The 25,000-nt window shown below is 37.9% G+C and overlaps 4 protein-coding genes and 1 long non-coding RNA gene across 5 annotated transcripts; 4 read left to right on the forward strand and 1 right to left on the reverse strand.

The window, feature by feature from the left end:
* Positions 1–4,318: 4,318 nt before the first annotated feature.
* LOC129753641 (SUMO-conjugating enzyme UBC9-B) lies at positions 4,319–7,646 on the reverse strand. The gene is made up of 5 exons (XM_055749477.1): positions 7,420–7,646; positions 7,135–7,289; positions 5,234–5,317; positions 4,911–5,173; positions 4,319–4,844 (listed from the first exon to the last, which is right to left on the reverse strand). The coding sequence occupies exons 2-5, from the start codon at positions 7,198–7,200 to the stop codon at positions 4,778–4,780; spliced, it is 480 nt and encodes a 159-aa protein (XP_055605452.1). The 5' UTR covers positions 7,201–7,289; positions 7,420–7,646; the 3' UTR covers positions 4,319–4,777.
* A 207-nt stretch (positions 7,647–7,853) lies between these two features.
* Positions 7,854–8,361, forward strand: LOC129737577 (cell division cycle protein 27 homolog). The gene is made up of 2 exons (XM_055728737.1): positions 7,854–7,930; positions 8,045–8,361. Exons 1-2 carry the CDS (start codon positions 7,854–7,856, stop codon positions 8,325–8,327), a joined length of 360 nt encoding a protein of 119 aa, XP_055584712.1. The 3' UTR covers positions 8,328–8,361.
* A 4-nt stretch (positions 8,362–8,365) lies between these two features.
* LOC129757019 (uncharacterized) lies at positions 8,366–11,093 on the forward strand. Its single transcript, XR_008739589.1, has 4 exons — positions 8,366–8,520; positions 8,582–8,791; positions 8,855–9,377; positions 9,439–11,093. It is a non-coding gene; the product is annotated as an uncharacterized LOC129757019 (long non-coding RNA).
* Positions 11,094–12,398: 1,305 nt separating this feature from the next.
* On the forward strand, positions 12,399–14,009 carry LOC129738575 (geminin). Its single transcript, XM_055729806.1, has 3 exons — positions 12,399–12,588; positions 12,846–12,979; positions 13,131–14,009. The coding sequence occupies exons 1-3, from the start codon at positions 12,532–12,534 to the stop codon at positions 13,573–13,575; spliced, it is 636 nt and encodes a 211-aa protein (XP_055585781.1). The 5' UTR covers positions 12,399–12,531; the 3' UTR covers positions 13,576–14,009.
* A 2,229-nt stretch (positions 14,010–16,238) lies between these two features.
* LOC129754471 (zinc finger and BTB domain-containing protein 40-like) lies at positions 16,239–17,996 on the forward strand. The gene is made up of 2 exons (XM_055750573.1): positions 16,239–17,153; positions 17,222–17,996. Exons 1-2 carry the CDS (start codon positions 16,389–16,391, stop codon positions 17,915–17,917), a joined length of 1,461 nt encoding a protein of 486 aa, XP_055606548.1. The 5' UTR covers positions 16,239–16,388; the 3' UTR covers positions 17,918–17,996.
* The last annotated feature ends 7,004 nt before the right edge of the window (positions 17,997–25,000 follow it).

Below are 25,000 nucleotides of genomic sequence, written 5' to 3' on the forward strand. Positions count from 1 at the left end.
GTGGCCTTTTCCCGGCTCTGAGTCGCCGTTGGAGAAAAAGTCTTGCTTCGAGTGGCAGACTAGCAGACCTCGAGTGGTCTTTTCAGGCTTTGAGTGGCCTTTTCCCGGCTCTGAGTGGCCGTTGGAGAAAAAGTCTTGCTTCGAGTGGCAGACTAACAGACCTCGAGTGGTCTTTTCAGGCTCTGAGTGGCCTTTTCCCGGCTCTGAGTGGCCGTAGGAAAAAAAGTCGAAAATTAGAAAAAGTAACAGCAGAAACAATAAGATAATAAGATGAGATATTGAAGTGGTTGAAATGGTATTATTTGTTGACTTTGCTAAGGGCATGATCAAATAATCTGAATACAAAAAATGATAAAAAGGAAAATATGAGAAAAGGAGAAATTGAAAAATGAGAAATAAAAAGATAAAAAAATGAGAGATGAGAAGAAGAAATAAATATTGAGATAAATATTTGAGAAGATGATACCTAGTCAGAAAGTATTAAACTGAGAAAACGAGAAATGAGATGGGACAAATGTAACGATAAGAAAATAAAACGGAAAATGTGATGGGAAAAAAAGAGTTTAAACCAAAAAAAGAAACAAAAATAATCAAATCAAACGATTTGAAAAACTAGATAGATGAGAAGAAGAAAGAAGGAATCGAAAAAATGTCCCTTGGAGCAGAAAAATGATAAGTGATTCAATATCTAATGAAAAATGAATTCAGGGCAGTTCCTAAGAAAGATCTTTCGCCACGATATTAAAGCTAGGTGATGAGACGACGAAAAATGCCAGGAATTTAAAATGAGAAAATGGAAAGATTCAAATGAGAAGACGAGAGGTTGGTTGTTACAGCAGAAAAAAGACGAGCCAATAGAATTATGAGAAATAGCGAAAATTATCAGTTGAGAAGAAGAAAAAAAATGTAAAAAATAACAAGATGAGAAGATGATATATGAGTACCGGAAACATGAGATATTTTAGGTTAAGAAGCTAGAAAGATAAGACGAGAAGAAATTAATAAGATGAGAAATCGACGCGGTTAAAATTGTATTATTCGGTGACTTTGTTTAATGTCATGAAAAAATAATATTAAAAAATGATCAGAGTAAATATGAGAAGCAAAAAGATTGAAAATTATGATGGACCCCGTAACATGAGATGTTTTCAACATGTAAAATCAGTTTTGATATGATTGTCAAAAAACATTTTTTAAACAATAAACAAAGTCCTGTTGGGCTGACATATAAGTAACAATTTCATTGTTAAAAGGTGATAAAAAGTAAGAAAAGAAAGTCAAAAGTGAAATGTCAGTTGAAAAGAAAAGAGGTTAACCATAAAAACAAATATATTCATTAAAAATATAAAATAAAGAGTAGGCGAGGAGAGGGATGTAGAGAATAGGAACAAAGAGAATGAGATAAATAAAAAAAATAAGATAAAGTAGAATATGATTTCAAATTGAAACCAAATTAGAAAGTAGGTGTTTCAATTTTGATCATGGAATTCATATGAGATACATTCTGAATCAAAGTGAGGTTGATATTTTTAAAATAGCATGAAGCTCCCAAAAAAAAAAAAAGAAAAGCTCAAACTAAAAATGGAAACATTAATATAAAAAGATAAGGAGAGTAAATTGAAACAAATAATGATAAGATAAGAAGAATAGAAGATGTGATGTTAAAAAAAAAATGATGACTAAGAAAATCAGAAAAAGTGACAGCAGAAACAATAAGATAACAAGATGAGATATTGAAGTGGTTGAGATGGTATTATTTGTTGACTTTGCTAAGGGCATGATCAAATAATATGAATAAAAAACAATGATAAGAGGAAAATATGAGAAGAGAATAAGTTGAAAAATGAGAAATAAAAAGAAAAAAAAATGAGAGATGAGAAAAAGAAATAAATATTGAGACAAATATTTGAGAAGATGATAGTCAGAAAGTATTAAACTGAGAAAACGGGAAATGAGATGGGAAAATGAAACGATAAGAAAATAAAACGGAAAATATGATGGGAAAAAAAGAGTTTAAACCGAAAAAAAGACAGAACAATTAGCAAATCAAACGATTTGAAAAACTAGAGAGATGAGAAGAAGAAAGAAGGAATTGAAAAATGTCCCTTGGTGCAGAAAAATGATAAGAGATTCAATATCTAATGAAAAATGAATTCAGGGCAGTTCCGAAGAAAGATCTTTCGCCACGATATTAAAGCTGGGGGATGAGACGACGAAAAAATGCCAGGAATTTAAAATGAGAAAATGGAAAGATTCAAATGAGAAGACGAGAAGTTTGTTGTTACAGCAGAAAAAAGACGAGCCAATAGAATTATGAGAAATAGCGAAAATTATCAGTTGAGAAGAAAAAAAGAAATTTAAAAATTACAAGATGAGAAGATGATAGATGAGTACCGGAAACGTGAGATATTTTAGGTTAAGATACTAGAAGCTATTCGGTGACTTTGTTTATGCCATGAACCAATAATAATAATAAAATGAACAGAGTAAATATGAGAAGCAACAAGATTGAAAATTATGAAGGATCCCGTAACATGAGATGTTTTCAACATGTAATATCAGTTTTGATAAACGAAGTCCTGTTGGGCTGACATATAAGTAACAATTTCATAGTAACAAGGTAATAAAAAGTAAGAAAAGAAAGTCAAAAGTGAAGTGTCAGTTTAAAAGAAAAGAGGTTAACCATAAAAACAAATATATTTATTAAAAATTTAAAATAAAGAGTAGGCGAGGAGAGGGATGTAGAGAATAGGAACAAAGAGAATGAGATAAATAAAAACATAGATAAAGTAAAATATGATTTCAAATAATAACCAAATAAGAAAGTTAACTTAACTAGGATAATAGATAAACATATTCATTAAAGCGAATTTATAATACAAAAATTATGAATATTATGAAGGATTGAATTTAAATTAAGAAATTAAATGAACACAACTAGATTATCCATTGTCTGTGAGCTGACAAGAGAAATAAAACACTCCGACAAATTCGTATCGAAATTACTCACACTTAGCGAATGCACATTTCAAGTGGATCTGTATTGGTGCATTCGTAATCGGTTTCTCCGAGTGAAAAAAACGGAAGAAAGGTAAGAGCATCAGTTAAGAGAATATTGTTGTGACGATCGGATGTGCGGTAAGTTTCTGCAAGAAGCTTTGAGGATTTCCATAAGTAAATCCGAAAAAGTTTCCTCCGGACACGACACCAACGTCTCAAGCCGTGATTTGGCTTAAAAGATCGGCATGTCGAAGAGCTACGTACAGAATGCAAAGAAGAGAGCTGGACTACATACATACAAGGTACAGAACGTCCCAAACCGCGATGAGCGGCAACAATCGACGGTTAAAACTTGGGCACCGGAACTCTTCGAGAAAATACTGACAAAATATGACTGCTGTGTGATGGACGACGAAACGTACATAAGAATCGATTTAAAGCAATTTCCGGGGTTGGAGTTTTTCGCCGGCAAGAGCAAGTTCGATGTGGACGACAAATTTAAGAAGAAGAAAATGTCGAAGTTCGCCTCCAAATATCTCGTTTGGCAGGCCATCTGCTCTTGCGCACTAAGGAGTGAGCCTTTCATGACAAAGGGCACAGTAAATGGCGAAATCTACAAATCTGAGTGCATCGAGAAGCGCCTTTTCCTTTCTAGCATCAGCACGACGAAGCTCCGCTATTTTGGCCAAATTTGGCATCATGCCACTATTCTGAAAGTTTCCTGGAGTGGTATGAGGCCAATTTTCTTCCAAAGGACATGAACCCGCCAAACTGTCCGGAGCTGCGCCCGGTGGAGCAGTACTGACCAATAATGAAACCGGAACTTCGGAAGAGCAAGAAGACAGTCAAAGACGAGAAGGACATGATAAGAAAATGGAAAAAAAATAGAAACTGATACCGGATGACACCGTCGTAGTAATCGAAACAGCTTTTTCAGAGATTACTTCTTGTTTTTCGTCATATGCATTGCCGGACGACCGTAAAATGCGCTCGAGGAGCTTCCGTTATTTCGACACCATATTTCAACGAATTGACGGTATCCGAGCATACTCTTACATAGATTTCCATAAGAATAACAGCAGATCTGAGTGAATTTGGAATGAAGCTAGTGGTTTCTCGCTTTCACACACGGAAAATTGTATACGGTGATTGCGAACAGGCCTATCGCCAATTGTAATTATTCTTGATAGAATGTAAAATTCTTATGGAGTTCTACAAAAAAACTAAAAATAAACAAGCAAAGGCTGTTTCTCAAATATCTAACACATTAATATACACCGATTTTTTCTGGGCTTGAGTTGGAAAATGAATCCACCTGTTTAGTTTGCTTTTTGTTATTATTATTTCCATATCAGGTTGTTTCTCCTTCGAGTCTAAAATAATTAAAAAAGTATCTTAGAACTATGCTTGAATAAATTTATCTGCGTTTTTTTTTTGTTTCTTGTTCTGTTTTGAAAAGTGGAAAGATTATCAGTTTATATTTAATAATAGTATTTATGGTTGTTGTATTCACTTATTTATGGGACAATACCAATTCTAATTTTTCTCATCCTTTAAGGAAGATGAGTGCCTAGCGCCGAGTGCCTCTTTCCTTCTTTTTTCACAAGTTGTGGACTTGTTCAGCAGTCAATGATGTTTACTCCAGATAATTCTTGCGCCCGCAAATGTGTGTGAGAGTGAATTTTTGATGTGTTTAACTTGTTGTCGTCTAGCTGTTGCCAATAAGCGTTTCCTAACACTAGAGGGATAGAATTTGAAGCAGCGGGACCCGGTGTTCTTATTCCGCAGCAGCCATAGCCCTGGCCTGTGCTCGAACTCGCTTCTCGTACTCCAAACGGTTTTGACTGTAAAAAATAATAGAGAGAAGGTTAGCACTTTATTAAATTTGACGAAAATCATCTCGCCCTTACCAATAGATGGTGTAAGCTTCAGCCTGTGCCGGATCCTTGATGTTGGGTTCGTTCAGTAAGTCCTGGATGCCGAGTAGAATTTGCTTGATTGTGATGGCCGGACGCCAGTCCTTCTCCTCATCCAGCAGCGACAGACACACGGTTCCGGATGGGTACACGTTCGGGTGGAACAGCGGCGGTTCGAACTTGCACTTTGGCGGACTGGTCGGGTAATCGTCCTTGAAGATCATTCGCAGCTTGTACAAACCACCTTCCCAGGGGGTCTAAAAAAAATCAATTCGATTGTATAAAATTATTTTTGTCGGAGATTTTGCAATACTTACACCCTTCTTTCCGGGAATAGCACATTCCCACGTCATTAGATTTAGTGTGCCATCAGCGTTCTTAACTGGACGAGCGACAAAACCCTAGAACGTGACGGAAGCGTTGGTTTAATGTTGAGGCAACTTTTCAAACGAAATTCAAAGGGCAAGACTTTCGGAATCGAGATTAGGGCTAATAAAAAATGTAAAGGCTTCTACCGCTCACGTCCTCCATCTTTCAAAACGATTTTATCCCAGAACATGTTTTATGTTTTGTTGTAAATTCTTGGAAAAGATACTAGTATTGGGCAAACTGTGTTCCAAGAGACAGTTTCGGTATCAAATTATGAATACGGCGAATGCGCCAACTGTAAACAAATCCAGATAATCACATAAATGCGTTAAACTATTTATTTTACATCCGAAAATATGATCTTCTTTTAACTTTTCTTATTTTAGTGAAGTAAAATTTAATTTTTTAAATAAGGCGAATAACTTTTTTGATGAGTGTGTAATCCCACAGTTCATTCGCCCATTTCCCCTCCAAATTTCGTCGCGAACAAAAGGGCCAATAGTTATTTCGAGATGTAAAAAGGGCATTGAAGTTTTTGAAATTTGTTTTCCCAGGACGAGGAGAAGCACAAATCAGCATTTATAAGATCGTTGAATGTGCTAATGTATTAATGTGATCATTTGGACCCGCTTTCAAGCCGAAATTTGCTTGAATATTGCTTCTTTAATGAGGGATCCAAAAGGCGAACAGCCATTCTGCAATTCAAAAGGGCGCTCCAATTTGGCGAATGAACAAAATGAGAACACCAGTCTGTGGTAAAAGGGCCCACAGTTAGATTTATTATTTTTTTTGAAGTAATTAGTACGGAAAAGCTATATTTATGAATCGGGTGATGAAATTAAAAAAATTTGAAAACATTTTAGCGACTTATTTAGGCAAATGATTGTACGCAGCTAAATAGGAAATTGATTTTATTTTCTGAAACTTGGAATGCGTTTTTCTCAAAACAAAGGTCTTGGCGCATTCGCCGTATTCAAAATTCGATACCGGTTTGTTCATATTTCACAGCATGCAATCAATCTTGTTTCAAAAATTAGTAGGTACATACATGCATTCCTTTACGAAACCACGGCAAGATTGGACGTTCAATAATAAGGTCATGTCTTAGATTTAAAAAAAATCAAAATAAGTTTGTTTTCTCAAATAGTCGAAAAACCATGTCAAATTCGGAACGCTTCTTCTAGATTCGTAGATTGAGACTTCTAGAGTTAAAATACTTACAAGAAATTTTAAACATAGGGGGAAAAGGCTTTAATGACAAAATTATTTTTTGTTCTAGTTTCTTCTTGTATATTATAGATTTAATTGATTCGTACTTTATTATTTTTCAATATCTAGTATCTGTGCCATAAGTAGTGTTTTTACCCTAATAATTTCCCTGAATTTGACCTGAAGAATTTTGTTATTTCATCAATTCAAAATACAGAAAAATCAACAAAGTGATGCTGATTTATACCATAGAAAATGATACGGCACAATTGGTTACCGTTCTTAAGCTAGAACCTGAACACACTGCATCATGAAAATACAAGAATGAACCTAAAATGCATTCTTGGCAACAAATATCTGATAACTGTGTAACAATCATAGCTGCACATAACAAGTCTCTCGAACCATAGTCTTGCACTTCTTGTTTTCTGGGCCAAACGCAATAGAATCAAATTCAATCGATTTTATATCCCAAGTGTAGAACTATCTCAAAGATAACAATACTACCCCGAAAAGCAAACATAAATAAAACAACCCTCGGCATCAGCCTTTTAAAGAGAAAGAAGAAGAAGCCCCAGAAAACCAGCAGCAACAGCAACACGAAACATCAAAAGAAAAAAAAAAAGAAAACCGAACTTACAAAGGGATGATCTTTACGCCATGCTTTTCGTTCCTCGCCGAGACGCGCGATCGCAATTCCGGACATCCTTGTGGCAGCTTCCGGCAAATACTTTGGGATTTAAAACGAGGTTTTCGGTCTTTTGCAGCAGGTATTTTACCTCGCGGCTGGCAGAGCTGTCAATAAACCAAAAAAAGGAAAAACCAATTTTTAAGGGGGTGATGATTCTCGAATGATTTTCGTCCATTTTTATTGCCACCAATTTTGCTGCACAAAAAAAAGTGGAACATTCGAAGCTGTGTATACCTTTTCAATGCTGATTTTCGTCCTAGTCGGTGCCAAAAACTGTTTTGGCCGGCGTTATTCCGGATGCAGGGGGTCCAGGTGCTGATGTTTGAACCCGTTATTCGTTCGTCTGGCTCCGTTTACGATTTATTTTTTGTTTCTGCGCTTTCGAACGCCAAAAGTTACACACTACTCTAGCCACCAAAACGAGTGAATGCGAAAATCGTCCACCGAAGTAGGCGCCTGTTGGGAAAATCGGTGCGATTGTGTTGGTGCACTCCGCGCAACCGACGCGAAAACGCCGCATCTGACGGTGAATGTGTTGGTGAAATCGCTGTTGTACTAAAAGGCAAATGTCATTTTGAATTAGACGAGCTTACACTGAAGGTAATTGATACTTGATCAGTGCTTTACAGGGGGGTGACCAGGGCTGATAGATCATAGGGTGGTGTAAAATGTCAAAGAGCCCACTCAGCCATGCTGTAACATTGTTTACAAAACAAGAAGGGATCAAAGTGCATCAAGCACGCAGGTATCACAGTTTTTGACTATGGAGTGACTGAATAATATCGGTTCAGTGACAGTGCGTATTTAAAATTTGTTTCGTGAATTTTTCAGTAAATTCTAACATCTTTCTCTCCTACAGCGGAATCCGAGGAAAGTCTGCTCCTTCTGGCTCAGAAGCTGAGCACATTCTAATCAACGATGATCACTTGCGGGTACGGCATCTGGACGAAGTGACCAAAGAGTTCGGCGATATCGGATGCTTTGCGCTGGAAATGTCGTCGAGGATCTGTCAAAAGACTGAACGTGCGGCACTGGCCAACGATGCCAGCCGGAGGGCGGTGAAGTTAAACCCATTCATCCGACGGAAGTGTTTCAGCTTTCGAGCACCGATATATTTTCCACTAGTCAGCCAACGGCCTTAAACTCGTCGGTGGTTTGGTTCGGAAATGGTAGTGGCGGAGGTGGGGGAGGAGGAGTAGGAGGTGGTGGCAGTTCGCCACAGCAGTTTTCGACTTTTGCCACCGGTTGGCTCTTTTGTGTAGTAACAAAAAGATGCGTGGCCACCACAATTTAGGTACAATGGGCAACATAATGTACAGGAAAAGCGTCACCACGGTAAGAATAAGCTATCCCGATTTCCTTTTGCCGTATTAAGTCCAGTTTTTTTTCTTTCTAGGCAACAACGATGCTGCTGCAGCAACAAAGTACAAACACCGAACCGATTGTGTTTAGTCAGACAGGCAACCAGTTGATGACACGACAAGCGGTGCCCTCCAGGCCCAGAATGTACGGCGAAGTTCCAGGCCTGCTGGTTACTGTCGAATAAGAGCGTTTGCTCGACGCAATGTCAATTTTTCCTCTCCAAGTGTGCCTTCGATCTGAAACAGTGGGTCTCCTTTTTTCAGTTTTGAGCTATTATCAGCTGTTACCAATGATTTTCCTACTTCAGATATTCAGAAGCTGAGCACACTCCCATCAACGATGACCACTAGCGGGTACGGCATCTGGACGAAGTGACCAAAGAGTTCGGCGATATAGGATACTTTGCGCTGGAGTTGCTGTCAAGAATCTGCCACAAAAGACTGAATGCGGCACTGGCCAACGATGCCAGCCGGAGGACGGTGAAGTTAGTGTGAAGTGTTTCAGCTTTCGAGCACCCCTTTCCGGAAGCAACAGTTTAAGTATCTAGCCGCCATGAGTCCTACCACTCCTAGTTTCGGTGTTTTACCTATAATGCATAGCCCAGTTTAAAGCAGTGACCAATCGAATTTGATAATTACACCTTCGCCACAGCGGTTTTCGACTTTGGCCACCGGTTGTCATCAGCCGCAACAATCTCCCGGTGTGCAAATCCAACAACAGCTGAATACGATACAGCAACAATGACTCTCCTGTGCAGTAACAAAAAGATGCGTGGCTACGACAATTCAGGTACAATGGGCAACATAATTAACAGGAAAAGCGACACCACGGTAAGAATTAGCTATCCCGATTTCCTTTTACCGTATTTAATTCAGTGTTTAATCTTTCTAGGAAACAACGATGCTGCTGCAGCAACTAAGTACAAACACCAAACCGATTGTGACCGGCGGTGCCCTGCAGGCCCAGAATGTACGGCGAAGTTCCAGGCTTTTTAGCAACAACAGGCGAACACCAAGAGTCCTCAACTGAATAATAAATTCGTGGCACCTCCGCCGCGTAAATCGAAACAAAGAATTTCAAAGAATCTAGACAGTATTACGGCCAGCTTGCTGTAAAATGTCCACGAACGAAAGTCCAATAATGGTCAAGCATGACTGAAACCTAGAACCGACATTTTTATTTAGAAAAATATCTTTATTCAAACTTTTTGTTTTAAAATTTCATAAAAAAACTAATATAAATAATTTCAATATAGACAATTTTTTTAAAACGATACTATTCAGCGTAGGTTGCATGTTTTAGACCAAAAAGATCTGGTATCAGCTTTTCTATTTCCTTCGCCATTCGATTTGAATCGTAATCTTAACCGGACAAATCAAAACCCTTTCAACAATGCGGAGCTTGTTCCCGCCATTCCCTGAGACTATTGCTCTAACTGATCAACAGATTACTGTGTACAGCTTGCGTTCCTAGTTTTTCCTTACTAATTTGATACAGATCGCTTTACGCTCCCCCCTAACAGTGAAAAACGCAGCCATGGCTGTGCGTACTTGATTTGCTTGCTTATCACCTGTCGAGGAGGTTTGACCATCGATGCGTCAACGTAGGCTAGCTGGGATCTCCTGACCGCTGCTGTCTGCTCTACTTGGGCCATCTGATGTTGGCCGTCAGACGGTTCAGTTTTACCTCTGAAGAAGAAAAAAGTTTTTATGAGTTCATACCGGAAATTATATGAATGGAACTTACAGCGTATATCTCCCGCCATGATTCGCACACTTTTTCCTTTCGTTTTTGGCTTCGGAAGTCGTTTGCAGTGCTGCTCCCAAAGGATGTCAGTGTCCTCCAACAGGTACGGGCTCACTTCTGATATTCCAATCCGATTCCAATATTGCAATCCAGCAGCTCGTTGTTTTCCTGCAACAGTCGAATGCACAGGGCACAAGCTGGGCACGATTGCAGTAAAGGTTTTGATGCCGGAGAAAACTTTGGTGCGAAGATTTTTGGACTGCATGCTGTGGCCGGGGGTCTCTTCTTCGGTCAGAATCGACCGCTGAGTCTTACCGTTGTTGAAAAATACACAATACATCACGACCTGGTTCAGCGGCATCGGGCGATAATTCGGACAAACGGTTGGATACTACCAACTCCGAAGCGTCCGGCAATGGTTTCAGGTGGTTTCAGTTTAACTTTCTGCTTCAGTAGGGAGGGCGTTGAACAGGAGGAACTGCTGCTGCTGGAGACAGTGCTCGGAGATCGGGCTTCACGGCTTTTGCCCGAGGAGCTAGGAGATTATTTTTCCGATATGGCATTACGGGGTAGAAAAAGAGCCACTGTTGTTTGTTGTAAAACAAAAACAAAAAAGATTTTAATCAAGTTGATGATGACGTCATATAAAACACCACTACCAATGCACGATTGTTTCGTTATACTTTTCATTGATTTTCTTTGACACCAAACGTAAACAATGTAATAGGCTGTCAAAATTTTGGCTTCCGTGCCCACTTCTTCACCGCGCCTACTTTTTGTCAAAGTTGTTCCACCCTAGATCTATAAGCCCTGGGGGTGACAATCTGGTTCTTCTTGCGAACAAGAATCTTTTTCTTTTTTTCTATCCATCGGGAGAAACATTTATGGTGTTTTCCTCTCAAAGCAGTACAGAGTTGAAAAAGTCAAAATTTTAACCAATGAGGAACCAGAATGATTGTTGTGTTAGTGAGCAATCATTCATAATTCTCTAGGATTTGACATCTATAGATGTCACTATAGTCCGGTTCCTTGACAGCAAAATGTCAAGTTTGTTATGGGCCCACAAAATCGTGGGCCCGTAATTTTGATGGTTGTCAAAATCAATGACAAAGTATAGGGCTGTCACCCCCCTGGTGCTTTAACTTTGTGTCCAGACTCCCAGAGTAGATGCAATGTTTCATTCTCGAAATTTCCGCAAAATATTGTACATAGCGCACTGAATAGGACCGCGATCACTTCGTAAACGCGCATTGAGATATTTGTGTGATCTGTCAAATCAATATCAGATCATCTCATTCGGAGTCCAACTTTTAATGCAGTGCATCGTTTTGCTGTCGTTAGAGCACCTGTATCCGTGATCTATTCTTGGGTCTAATTTGTACAAGAATTGGACGAACAAAATTAGATCCAATCCAGTGAAAAAAAATGGCAACCCCATTCGTAATCTATTAACTGCTAAATGGACACAAAGAAATGAAAGGGATTAGAACTGCGTAAAATTGGGTCCAAATCTGCTCTGTATTGAACCAATCCTTATACCAGTTCTAAAAACAGTTGATTTGAAAATGGTATAGTGGACCACCAGTTTGGAATTTGGGTCTAAACCGACTGTTCGGACCACGGATACAGGTGCTCTTAGTCACCGGATGCCTGGTTGATTTAAAAAAAATCAATTGATAAATCGAAACAAAAATTTCATGTCTACTTCGCTATCATTTTGCACTATACCTTTTTTTGCGTGCGTGTTGAGAGAATTCCTCAGCTCTGGACATAACGTTTACAGAAATATCGCGTATTTCCATAAATCTATAGTGGTGCCTTGGAAATTATATTTTTTTTCATCGCGGTGTCTTGATTTTTTGACAAAACCATCTGGAACCTCTGCCAGTGGCAGAAGAGTTTTTGAATACTATTTGTCTGGGAAACTTGTGCACGCTGTGAAAAATCCCGGCAATATCTGACCAATTGATAAAAAAAAAACAGTGTTTTAAATCAGGACACCTGGCATCACAGATACCATAACCAAATTTAGACGAGTTTAGTACATACATCATTAAAAACTGGATACAGCCCTGCCAGCTGAAAGGTTTAGTACAATTCGCCTTTTTCGGCGCAATTTTTGTTTCAAAAATACCGAAACAAAAGAAATTGAAGGACGCTAAATTCTGACGAAAACAAAAATAATCTCTGGAAATCCCGTTTTAAATCAGTTTTGTTAAAAAAATAATTCAATCAAATATGTCCGGTGCCAGTGGAAAAATAGTCGTTCAAGTGGAATCATCCGCGGAACAGGAGGTAAGTTTATAAATGGATTAAAGTTACCTGTTATGGTGGCGGTTAGATTTTCTTTTGTATCAGCCGTTGGCGAGCCGTAACAACAAAAATGGTGTCCTTTTCAATAGATGTTTTCATAGTTTAGTTCGTTCCCTTTTTTGTTTTATTTTGTTGTTTGCCATTATCGGGAGTAGTCCATTTTGCTTGTCCCCGAAAGTTGATTTTCTGTGTGAATGTAAGTTAAAAATTAGGCGATAAATCGTCTTCTTCCCGGACAGGAACATTCGCGGAATTCGCGCAAGCTTCTCAAGGACGTCCAGAACGTGGCAACGATGAACAAGGAAAATGTACTGAAGTCGGTCAAACTTCCGGCCTTTCTGGCCCACAAGGAAATGGTCAAGAAGACGATATTGTAAGTTGTTTTTGTTTTTTGTAAATTGTCTTAAATTTTAAATAATTTATTATGTTCTGAATACCTCAAAGGTCACTCAGCTTTTCTTAGTTTCAAAACAGATTCACGTGAAATTGTTTTATCATTCTTAAACTTTTCTTACCCAAAAAAGCACTGAGGCAGTTGACGGTGTGGAGCAGAAGCGCAAGAAACTGGTCCAATCCCAATCCTGCCAGACGTCCCCGGAAAAACGTCCGTCTACTTCAGGTTCCTCCAATAAAAAATCCACCGTCACCGTCGAAGATCTGACCTCCCAGGAGGGGCCCAGCGAGCAGTACTGGGAGGTGCTGGCCGAGAAACGTCGCCAGGCCCTCGAAGAATCGCTTAACGAGAACCAGGAACTACACGAAAAGCTCGCCTCCATGGAAGAGGAACTCAACCTGTCCAAGGAGATGCTGCAGGAGGCTCGCAATCTGGTCGAGGTGCTCACGGAAATGCTCCAGGAAGGAGAGGCCGAAAAGGAGGAGACCAATCAGAAGCACAACAACGACCTGCGGCAGGTGGATGATAGTGGGGTTGTGCCGGAAGTTCCGAGCGATGCGGAAGAAGAGGTTTAGGTTTATTGTTTACTGACAAGTTTTCTTTTTTTTTCGTTTCATCTCATCCATACGATTGATTATTCATATTATCACTTTACTAATAAGCTATTATCCGACATTCTTTAAACCTACTCTTAGAAAATTCACGGATATCAGTACCAAAAACTTTTTGCTGTAAATATTTTTTTTTTTTGATCAAAACCAATGTTACTGTCATTGTGCCAGACCTAAGTTTAACGATTTCCTCAAGCTGTTTCGATGGCCCTTACATTTATACAATAATGAGCTCAATGAGTTTGTCTTCAATCTAATGTTTAGTGGTAGTTGGTTAGTAGATTGTATAGACTGCTGAATTTGAACTTTTTTCGAGCTAAGGCTAACCCGATCCGAACTTTGTAGTTGTTTGTGTAAGTTTGCGAATAAATTCGTTTGAATAAATAAACAAAAAAACATGTGGTGTATTTTGATTAGGAGAAATCCGTTCATTGCAGTTAAATAGAGAAGCTTATGTTTCTCAATGACAGCGATAAAATCGATTTCTTAATACAAATTCAGGTATCTAAATACAGATTTCATGGTCCAAATTCCGAACCGGGTCTAAATTTACAGTCAAGATTCAGAATTCATACTCAGAACTCTGCTTCAAGTTTAAATTCTGAATTGATGTTCAAGATTCAGATTTAAAAATCATATTTAGGGGCTCTTATATAGAATCGCGCGTGTTTTGGGACTCTAATCAAATTATTCGATAGTTGGTGTAAGTGAAGTAACAGAGGTTCATTCCCAAAGTTCTTCAGAAGTGACGTTGCTCACCTAAAGCGACTCCTGGAATCGAGTGACACGCGCGGCGAAAATAAGGACTAGGATTTCAAAATCAGAATTAAAGCTCGCATGTAGAAATCGGCTGCAAGATTCAACATCCAGATTTAGAACATTATACATATTTAACTTTAAAATGGCTACAAAACCTTTGATTTTAAAATTTGTTTCGTTTTGAGTACCCCTCGCTCAATGAGATAAACAACAAGGAAAAAATGAACTTTTGAGAGCTGAATTTGTCTCAGTGCAAAAAAAGATAAAAATAAAGCGAAAGAAACGGAACTTCCGTTACGGAAATCGAATTCCCGGTTTCGGATCTTTAGGTGTGTGTTTTTGTGGTCGAATAGATTCAAATGGGACAAGGGAAATCAATCGAACATTAAATTTCCGGTTTTTGTTTACTGCTCTTTTCTTTTCAGCAGCTGTTCAAAACAGCATCAGGATTCAGAAGTGCGATTCCCGCAAGCCTATTCTGTCCTCTTTCAGGCCTCCTGTACGCCTAAACTCACTGTCCGAGTTCTGCCTCCTAGGCCGAATACAAAGCTGCAGCATCACTGCAGATTCCGTTTGAACAGGACCGTCACCACAAGCTATCGATATCGTCATGTGATGACAAGGAAATGGTATGTCATGTAAGTTCAATCACAGATAGTTAAAGATACCAAGAATTTTTATATAGAATAGGACCAACTAGTCTTTGAATTTAAATCTGGATTTATCAATTTTCGAACCCCATTTCATTAAAAAAAAAGTCTAACAGCGATGATCTTATTTTATTTCATAAAAAACTGGAATTATTCGGATTTAATCAACAAACAAACTTACACTTAATCGTTATTTTATTCCTCAATTCTGGAAACACAGTATAAATATCACTATACATGCTAAGCCATCAAAAAAGAAAAATTCAAGTTTCAGTCTTCATCAGATCTTTTTTGTTTATGTATTTAGAATGTTTTTTCTTGTTTTTTTTTTAATCTTACAAACAAAAAGTTTCGATTTTCAGTATCTGGAAGGTCAATAATACTAGATTAATCGATTAAAGCTAACTCTTTGGTGCACAAAAAGCTTCACTGGGGATATTTAATTAAATAATCTTAATAAATAGGTGCTCAAAACATGATCAAAGGATTATAAAACCAATGCTAAAAAATAACTAGGAATGAATGAAATCTTGGTTTGAGATTGTATCGAAGTGGATATTTTTGAATCATAGCCCATTCAATGTAGTAAACCTTGAGACTTGTTTGTCCATTTATGGAACTAAGAACCTTGCATTGCTACTGATCCAGATTCTTAGTGCTCCGATAGCAATCGTGATAGAACTGCAGCACCCCTTTCCCGTCCCGATAGCGGTGCACCTTTCCCTTGCAGTACAAACACGGACTGTAGAACTGCGGATGCCGATTGTCGCCGTAATGTTTGATGACTTCGGCAATGGTTTCCTTCAGGAAGTGGACGCCACAGGATAGACAGAACGCTTGTTCCGGTGGCTCCCCGGGCCGTTCCAGAAACCGCTGGTTGACTGCGTCGTGCTCGGTTATGCCGCCACCATCTCCGGCACCTTGATCGACCATCAAACCTTGCTGCTGATTCGGGTCACGGCCGATCGACGAATGGTTGCCGTTGCCGTTCTGCAGGTGGTTCTGGTACGGGAAGCTGTTGCTCATGTTTCACTTTCTCGTTTGCTAAAATTTCATCTAGTTAACTACACTTTCGCCACAATTTAAGCTGTAATTTTGGTTACTAAATAATTGGAAAAACGAGAAAATGGAAAATCAACTAGTTGCTTGTCACCCAAACAATGTTTTAGTACAAAAACCGCAAAAGGGGGTGGTAAACAAAAATTAGAAGGGTGTGAGTCATTTTTCGCATAAAACCGTTTCATATAAAATATCGGTAAAAATACGAATGCGCTAAACATTCCAATTTCGTGAAAATTATTGTATAAATTCCCAAAAAAGTGTATTATTGTTTTAATTCAGAAAAATGTATGTGATTAAATTTTTGTGATGGAAGGAAACGAGCAACATCACTTTCACATTGTGCTAACGTTTGTACTAAATACTTTTCGCGATTACATTCTTTTCATTTGTTACCCCAAAATTGTCAAAACAAAACATCAAAGATTTTACGGATTTTTATCAATAGTGCGAAAAGCTTCTAGTTCTTTATTGGCCGCTACTATTTCCATCGTATGTAGTATGTCGGAACAATCGTCTTCTTCCGCAGAACAACATCCGTTGAAAAGAAAACCCATCTCTGCTGATGGTCCCACGACTTCTAAATCAATCATCCTGGAGAAAAACGGCGAGAAGAAAATACTCAAAAAAATAAAACTCAAAAGTTCTACTTCCAAATTGAAGTCAGCAACAGCGATCACTTCACCCTCAAGTAAACCCACGAAGCAGTTGGAGGATTCTCGGAAATCATTCGAATGCACATTCTGTAAAAGCAAATTTTCAAATCAAGCGCTGCTGAAAGTACACTTTCTGAAGCATGGACTGGAATCGGGACGGATTGCTGACAACCCCGACGAAAAGGGAAAACAACGACAAGGTACCCGGCCAGTCACCAGTTCGCTGATGCTAATCGAGTGCGAATGGTGCCCGGAAACGTTCACGACCATGTCCCGGGCGATAGAGCACAAAAATCGAAAGCACAGCTACGAAAGCAAAAATTATTTCTGCCAACTTTGCGGCCGACTGTTCCCTTTGAAGGTTGCACTGGAGCAGCACCATAATCTGGAACATCGTGACGAAAAGAAGCAGACCAAGGTGAGTGGTTCATTTTGACCTATTTGAAGTTTATAGTTTATAGGTAATCTGATAATTTTCGTTTTCAGACTCCACGGCTAGATTTTATTTGTGGCTTCTGCGGCGCCGAATTTGTTTCGCAAACCGCCATGGAATTACATGTAAAGACTGCACACAATTTGGAAAAACGTATGATGGCCCACCCCTTCATTCCAAATCCCTCGAAAAAAGTACGGCTCAACCAAGCCGGCGAAATCATTTCTATTTTCTACTGCCACCTGTGTGGATCGGAGTACATGCTTAAATTTAACCTGCTGAAACACGTGGAAGATCATCATACGGCCGAAGAACGATGTGCAATCCCCGACGAAATGCTAAAGTGTAGCACCTGTGATTCGGTGTTCTACAATAAAAAAGCATTCGATGCCCACAATGTGCACCACAAACCGGAAGATCTGTACGTCACCAGTGAAGAGCACCGGCTCAACATAGTGGCCCGGGTGGATCAGGACTACGATTATCGACGGGTGCCAACTGCGCTGGACAAAGCCCTGGGTAGCTCCGAGTCGGCATCGGCACTGGCCAAACGCCATCGATCCAAGGTGAAAAAACCAAACCGAACAGACGATAGTACTACGGCATCTTCTTCCATTCCCGGTACATCATCATCGGAAGGGAAACCGGTGCTAGATTTGCAGGCGCTGGCTGCCGGCAGTGATGTGATTGGAATGGACGTACTGAAGAAGCTATTCGGGGAGGCCGGTGCTGAATTTCCTTCCCAATAAGGTACCATTTATGGCATTTATTACTGCTTAGACGGCTTTCTGAATTGATTAAAATATGCTATTGTAACGTCATTGGTAATGCAGAAAACTGTTTGATCCGAAGTCCTCTCTTCGTTGCCCTCGGTCATGTTTTTATAACTCCGAACAGGTGAAAAAATCACGAAATTCAAGAACATTCAAGGATGAAACGAATAAACTCGGCTGGAGTAGACGTCCCAAAAGGAACTACTGAGGTAAGTTGAAATGAATCATAGCTTTTGAGAAAGCCTTTCGTGATTGAGTTCGTCGATTTTTAATTTGATCAAACAGTAGATCGTCAAATAATCTCATAGGTGTTACGAAATGTCAACTCTGTCCTGAAAATGAGAAAGTCGCCAAATCTCCTGAAAATATGAATTTATACTTCCTGCCTAAAAAATCAGTCTTGTATCGAAATCCTTGATGTGAACTGCATCTGCCATTTCAGATTAAATTTAGAATCGGAATTCTGAGACTCAATCTAAATTCTGAGTACTCTGAATTTGATTTCTATAAGTACCTGAATTTTGAATCTGAATTCGAAATGAAAAAATTCCTATATCTGATATCTAATCCACGAATTTTCATTTCTTAATTTTGAAATCTGAATTCTAAATTCTCAGTTTTCAAAAGTGAATCCTGATGTCTAAATTCTGCCGTCAAAACTCTTAATGTTGAATTTCAAACTTTGATTTCTGAACTAAGCATTATGAATTATCTGTTTTTCCTTCTTATTTCTGAGTTCATCACTCACAGTTCTAAATTCTAAATAAAATCCTAATTTTAATCTGACAATCTTTAAAATCAGTCGAAGCCGTTTCGAAAATGTGACACGTCCATAATTATTATTATTATTATTATTATTATTTTTCCTCGGGAAGGGAAAGCCCGCTGGAGTAAGCTTATTCCAAGCCTTCAGGTACAAAACGCTATCAAAACAGTGCACAAAAGGTTAAGATTCAAAATTGAATATTTAGGAGTTCACTTGAGGTCCAAGAAGAAAGAAAATTCCTTGAATCCGCATGAGAAAAGTTAAGCCTTCAAACATCCAATTGTGTCATATTGACCGAAATGATGTGCAAAGAATGCTTGATATTGTCCTGAAATTTTTGTGACCTCCCTAATTAGAACATGTGTGTAACGCTCAGCACGTGTCATATGAACATAACGGTTGAAATATATTGTTGCGCGATACATGCTGCACCATTCATTCTCATGCTGCAAAACATTCTGGCCCACCTTTGCATGAGACGCTACGTACGAACATAACCCACCCAATCCTATTGGAAACATCGAAAACAGAGCATGCAATCCAGCAAGTTCTCTCGTGCGATTCTCTCCACTCTCACTTCCCTCTGACGATCCTGATGATGGTATCGGTGAAGCATCGTGTATTCAACACCTCGGTGTGCGTTCAGCCACGCTGTATTTGCATGGTATTTGTGTTATTTGGACGGCTGAGCTGAAAAGTGTTGACTTTCCGATAGGAAATCGTTCATGTTTGCTTTTGCTGTGCTCTGCATGCCGGATTTTCCTCACCTTCCTTTGAGGAAGGTGAACAGTCGAAAAAAGAGTATGAGGTCGTCACTTCGGATTTATTTTCTAGAAATTAAAGATAAATATTTTGATTACTTCTGAAATCTGTAATTTTTCGTTTTAAAATTATGAAATCTCAAAACTCAGTTGTTTTCGTTCTCCTACCCCTTTAAGTGAGAAAATTATTGCTCCTTCCTTCCATGTTTGGTTGATGATTCCAATACGAATTCAACTCTTTACGACGTCTCGCCGTCACGTCGCTGATGTTGGGCTTTGCTCTGAGCGTAGCTACATTTTCTATGTTTTTTTTTCTCATAGGAGTTTCGCTAAATCGTAGATTGGGTTGTTGAAGCAAGAAGTTTTGTTTGTTGATGATGTAGTCATCGTCGTAGTCGTCGTAGTGGGGCTTTTAGTCATCCATCGTCGGCCGTTCGTCGTGGCTGTTTGTCTGTTTCTTTGGGTTTACAAGCTCTGGGGAAGTTTTCTCAAACCGGGACCGTGTATACGAAGATCGCCTCCGTGGGTTTGGTTTCTTGGGGATTTTTTTTCTGTCGTTGTTGGGCGGAATAAGGGCATCGCGAAGAAGGTATCTCGGCGGCCTTTTCTCCCCACAAATGGGGCGTTTTCTCCCCGATTGGTGAATCAATTTGTCTATGCGTTTGAATTAGACCATCCCGTTTGACAGCTGGCTACTGCTGCTGGTGCACATCTTCGAGGAGGTGGGTGGTAGACCCCCGCAGCCAATATTCTAATTGCATGTATGTACTTAAACAAAAAAGCAGAGTGGAAGAAATTCGGTCTTTGATTCAAACCGTTCAGTGTGTGTTTATTAAAAGAATACAATCGGCGTGTCGTGTCACCATTTCCGTGCGATGGCCATCAATTATTGTCGTTTTCATCAATAAAATCAAGTTGGCGACAGCAAGTGCGTTCAGTGACTAATTTTAAAAGTTGCGTATATTTTTGCATGTGGTTGCTGAGTTCATTCCATTTCGATTAGCTTAGCTTAGCTTAGCTTGATTGACTACTCACATCCACCCTTATCATTGAACCCGAAATGCATCATTAATAGTTTTTGAAGTGTAAATAATCTATGAACAGTTTTATAAATTATACTCAACATATTAAAGTTTTGAAAAAAACATTTTTTATGATTGACAGTATTTTAAAATAAATGCATTTCGAATTCCATGATCTCAGGCGTGGCTCAGTAGAACAAGTTCCACATCGCCAATGGTTGCTACTCCGTGATTGACCGAGGCCATCAATTTTGTACAAGGGTCAAAAGAATGGTTCTTGGGATTAGAAACTCATTCTCAATGTACAAAATTCATGCTCTCTCTTTGAACATCAATAACGGCGCCGGCCACGTCCTAGTAGTCAATAGATAGTTAGGAAAAATAGAGAAAGGGATGAAAGACATAAATTTGCGCTTTAGGACCGAGGTTACCTCTGCATCCTAGCAAATAATTTTGATTGGGAATGTGGGTTAAAGGATAAGATCTGGAAACACCTCTGACAAGTGCATGGATCTAGTTATTTTAAACTGTTTTCCTCATCTCTTACAATTCGCTAATCAAATTCCTGAACCGTATTGTATATTGATTCTCGATTTTCATTTGGAAATAGGTATCAATTTGATACCGCGATAAAGAAATGTTTGAAAACATTACGCTCCAACTGACAAACCGAATAGTAACAAATTCCAAATGTATTTAGTATCAGGAAAGCATGAATTGGAATGTTCAGAAAATATTATGGTACTTTTTAAACGTGCATGTTACTATTTTACAGTAATTACTGGTTGTTACACTGACCACTTTACTTGTTTTTTTTAGAATTTGCTCAAAACAAATCATCACAAAGCCTACTTCTATGAATCCTTTAAAAACTTCTAACTTTTTAATGAGATAAAACATTCTTCTGCACTTATTTACACATAATTAAGCATATTACTTTTTTTTTGTAATTTTTTCACTTGAAACGGCTTATACCAAGCATATTACATTTTTTAATACAATTTAAGTGACTATGCTTCTATTTTTTTTTTAATGTTCTGATACTAAATCCCGAAAAACAATCACTTCGAAAAACCATCTGAATGCTAACGGATAAAGACGTTTCAGGTTTGAATCTTTGATTATATGAAAGGCTGGCGCACTCTGCATTTGAATTTTGAAACTATTTACAATTTTAACACCTGAACATGTCATTCAATGATCAAAATACCTACTGGGAAAAAACTTTACTTTACTTCTATTTCACTGATCTTTTTTGAAGTCCACCCACATCAACGCTTTTATCATTTATTTCTTTTTAAATGATAAATCAATAATATTCACTGTGGTGAACCCGTACGACTATTGGGCCATTCTTCGTTCCCATTTTAATTTTTTTTAATCTCAGGCTTGTTTGGCAATTTGATTGACTATAAACTAATCTGATTATAAGATTGATTTCATATATGCTACATCATATGTTCAATCAAATATTGCAAATATCTCGACGGTTAAAATCCTATTTAAATGGAAAAAAAGTATCCTCACACTATGTTTTTTGTATGTAGAAAAAGAACCACAATTAAAATCAAATGAAAAAAAAAAAAAATACAACCTCTTGTTTTACAAATTTTTATACCTTTTTAAATACACTTTTTGAAGTCCTCGGCATTGATTGTTAAATATACAGATATCTAGAAAAAATAATTCCTAACAAGTTTGAAAACTCAATATATTAGTTTTTTTCGTTATGTCTAAAGATGCTAATCAAAATTTAAAAAAAAGTCAGAACTCGAATTCACTACGATGTGAAGTGAATTCAAAACAAAAAGAAATAAGTTAGCAGTTAGACGAATTAATTTTAAAATATGCGTTTCATCTGTGTTTTCTAAAATTTTTATTTCAGTTTGCGTTTTTGAAATTGTTTTAATTCTTCATTTTACTAAATTAGATTACCATTTATAATTATTAATATTAAAACATACAATATTTTAAAGAACTATTTATTTGTTGATTCTCTCGAAATCAAAGATCAATACTTAGAACTTTTCACGGATTCTAGTAGTTAAACGCCTGAAGATATGCAGTTGCCTCGAAAAGAACAAGTTTCCGGAGTGGTGTATTTGATGGATGAACCGTTATCATGTTACATATCTTGTATGCAATCTTGAGTGAATTTGACATCTTTTGTAGGGGACTATCATCTTCTGTGATGATTCATCCACGCGAATTTCATATCACTCACCGCTTGCCGTTAAATTTGCCACTATTGGATCATTTTGTGATCTGTTTTATAAAATATTAACAATATTAACATTTACAATTACAACAACAAAAAAAAGTATAACAACATAAAGTTCAATGTAACAGTAATAGACTTTTTAAATTACAGGCGCGCTCCTTTTAAGATTAATACTCAGCTGCATGAAAAATATTCCTGGGCAGTTTGGAAGTTGTTCAGAGACTTTTAATTGTAGTGCACTTTTAAGATCAAGTTTTGAGACAAATAGTTAAGTATTACAGATTCATATGATTTTAAAAAATTTTAAAAACAAACTGTCAAACTGCACGAATAGCTCAAAATCTTATTTGTTGCATTCTAACCTGGTTATGTTCTAGTTTTAATGAATATATGTAAAGGTGTTCTATTGCGGTGAATTTCGGTTGAACATAGTGCTCACCACAACGAACACAACCAAGCGCGACAGGAAAACGCCTAAAAATATGCTAACAAATTTATCGGCATATAAACTTGTGTGCAATCTTTCATTAAATTGAAATATTTCATTTCAATTTTTAGCTCGCTTTCAAGTTTTGAGCTGGGATAACCAAATTTAAAAAACAAAATATTTGTTAAATCTTTAAAATGAAATAAAATGAGATAAAAATAAAAATTGTAAAAGGGTACTTATCCTGAATTTAAGCTGACCACATTCTTTCCGATGTTATTCAATGAAACCCTTGGCTAGTTGAAACCATAAATCCTGGATTGGTCCGGAGGGCGTAGTACTAGCCCCAGTATTTCTGTTGCTCATAAAAATATCAAATTTTGTTTATTTACACACTATATTTCACTTCACATTTTAATTTCACGAGTTGGTAGGTTAAAAACAGTCAGCTTAATGAAGTAAAAACAATCCAAGATCGTATTTTTGGAATAGATTTTAAAAACTTTAGCACGAGAACAAAATTTTACTACGGCCAACGCGGACAGTGTTCCCAACCTCATTTCGAGTTCATTCCATTTCGATTGGCGACAAATAAATAGAACAGTGCTTCGCATCGCCGTCTCTAAACCACCATCAATAAATCAGAACCTAATTGAATGATTCTCACGTTGATGCAAGTTTGTGGATAAAATGCGTCAAAATGGAGAAAAGAATGGCCAGATTAAGGCGAAAATTGGATTAACTTCTGCAGAATAAAGAAGAACAACCTAACTGGATATCGTGGATCAGAGCGAAGGTGCGTTTCCCAGTCTGTTCGTCCGAGTGTTGTTGTGTGGTGTAGTCGTCATCTTCAAAACAAGTTTATAGTGCGCTGGGCTGGGTTGGTTGTATGAAGGCAGTCGGTCAAAGGGGGAAGCGACTGGTGAAGGAACAACAGCGCGGCAGGTTCGAAGGGAGAGCAGCAAACGACGACGTCAAAAGTCCGCGTAAGTGGAACAATCATTGAATGAAAATGAGTTTCGAGAGAGCCTTCAGTTCAGTCAGCAGATATGCTATGCTGGCTTGGAATATGCTTTAGCACTTTTTTTTCCTACATCTTCAGATTCGGAGCCACCACTATTGATCTTTATGCGATGCAAACAGTCTTTCACTAGCTGGTGGGAGTTTGGACACGAGGGCGCAGAATGAAGAGTACTCCCTCTGTAATCTGAAACCTCGTTTTGCAGTTTAAGCATCCCATTGCATCTCGATACCAATATGTACTTTAAAATGCTTTTTAGCTCATAGATTCAAAATAAGAATTGAGATGAACCTACAGAATTTGAATCCGAGTTCAGAATTCAACATTGGTTTTTAGCAGTTACAGATTTCAGATTTAGTGTTTGAAATCAAACTCAAATTTTAGGAAGAAGTGCCTCCTGTGGAGTTCACCCTTTTAAAATATGTAAATGATAAGATTCTGATGAGACATGAGACTTCAGGCCTTAAAACTGAGACATTAGATATGATACCTGATATTTGAGACCTAGATACGCACTCATTAGACAAGTTTAGACTAGACATCAAATGATTGATAATAAACAGGGCTATATTAACAAGAAAAAAATTTGTGAAAAATATTTTTTTTTGGATTTACTGCAGATTTTAAACCTTCAACTTGTAAGTAAAATTTCTGTACAAATTGGTAGTTGGTGATTTTTTAAATTTTTTTTGTTTGTTTTGAACGATTATCTAAAACAGATCCATAAAATTGCTTTTTTTCGGGGATTTTCATCCCGTTCAATCACCATGCATTCTAAAATTATCATTTAATATTAACAGGGACTTGCTAGACCTCTCATAAGAAAATTTCAAGAAAAATG

This window comes from Uranotaenia lowii, chromosome 1, assembly GCF_029784155.1.
Source record: "Uranotaenia lowii strain MFRU-FL chromosome 1, ASM2978415v1, whole genome shotgun sequence".
NCBI lineage: Eukaryota > Metazoa > Arthropoda > Insecta > Diptera > Culicidae > Uranotaenia > Uranotaenia lowii.

Excerpts from the sequence above, each read along its gene's own strand:
- LOC129738575 (XM_055729806.1), top strand. The coding sequence starts at position 12,532 with ATGTCCGGTGCCAGTGGAAAAATAGTCGTTCAAGTGGAATCATCCGCG. Across the intron at positions 12,589-12,845 it reads AATCATCCGCGGAACAGGAG|GAACATTCGCGGAATTCGCG; the intron begins GTAAGTTTATAA and ends CTTCCCGGACAG. Across the intron at positions 12,980-13,130 it reads ATGGTCAAGAAGACGATATT|CACTGAGGCAGTTGACGGTG; the intron begins GTAAGTTGTTTT and ends TACCCAAAAAAG.
- LOC129753641 (XM_055749477.1), bottom strand. The coding sequence starts at position 7,200 with ATGTCCGGAATTGCGATCGCGCGTCTCGGCGAGGAACGAAAAGCATGG. Across the intron at positions 5,318-7,134 it reads GGCGTAAAGATCATCCCTTT|GGTTTTGTCGCTCGTCCAGT; the intron begins GTAAGTTCGGTT and ends GTCACGTTCTAG. Across the intron at positions 4,845-4,910 it reads GAAGCTTACACCATCTATTG|TCAAAACCGTTTGGAGTACG; the intron begins GTAAGGGCGAGA and ends TATTTTTTACAG.
- LOC129737577 (XM_055728737.1), top strand. The coding sequence starts at position 7,854 with ATGTCAAAGAGCCCACTCAGCCATGCTGTAACATTGTTTACAAAACAA. Across the intron at positions 7,931-8,044 it reads AAAGTGCATCAAGCACGCAG|CGGAATCCGAGGAAAGTCTG; the intron begins GTATCACAGTTT and ends TCTCTCCTACAG.
- LOC129754471 (XM_055750573.1), top strand. The coding sequence starts at position 16,389 with ATGGAAGGAAACGAGCAACATCACTTTCACATTGTGCTAACGTTTGTA. Across the intron at positions 17,154-17,221 it reads ACGAAAAGAAGCAGACCAAG|ACTCCACGGCTAGATTTTAT; the intron begins GTGAGTGGTTCA and ends TTTCGTTTTCAG.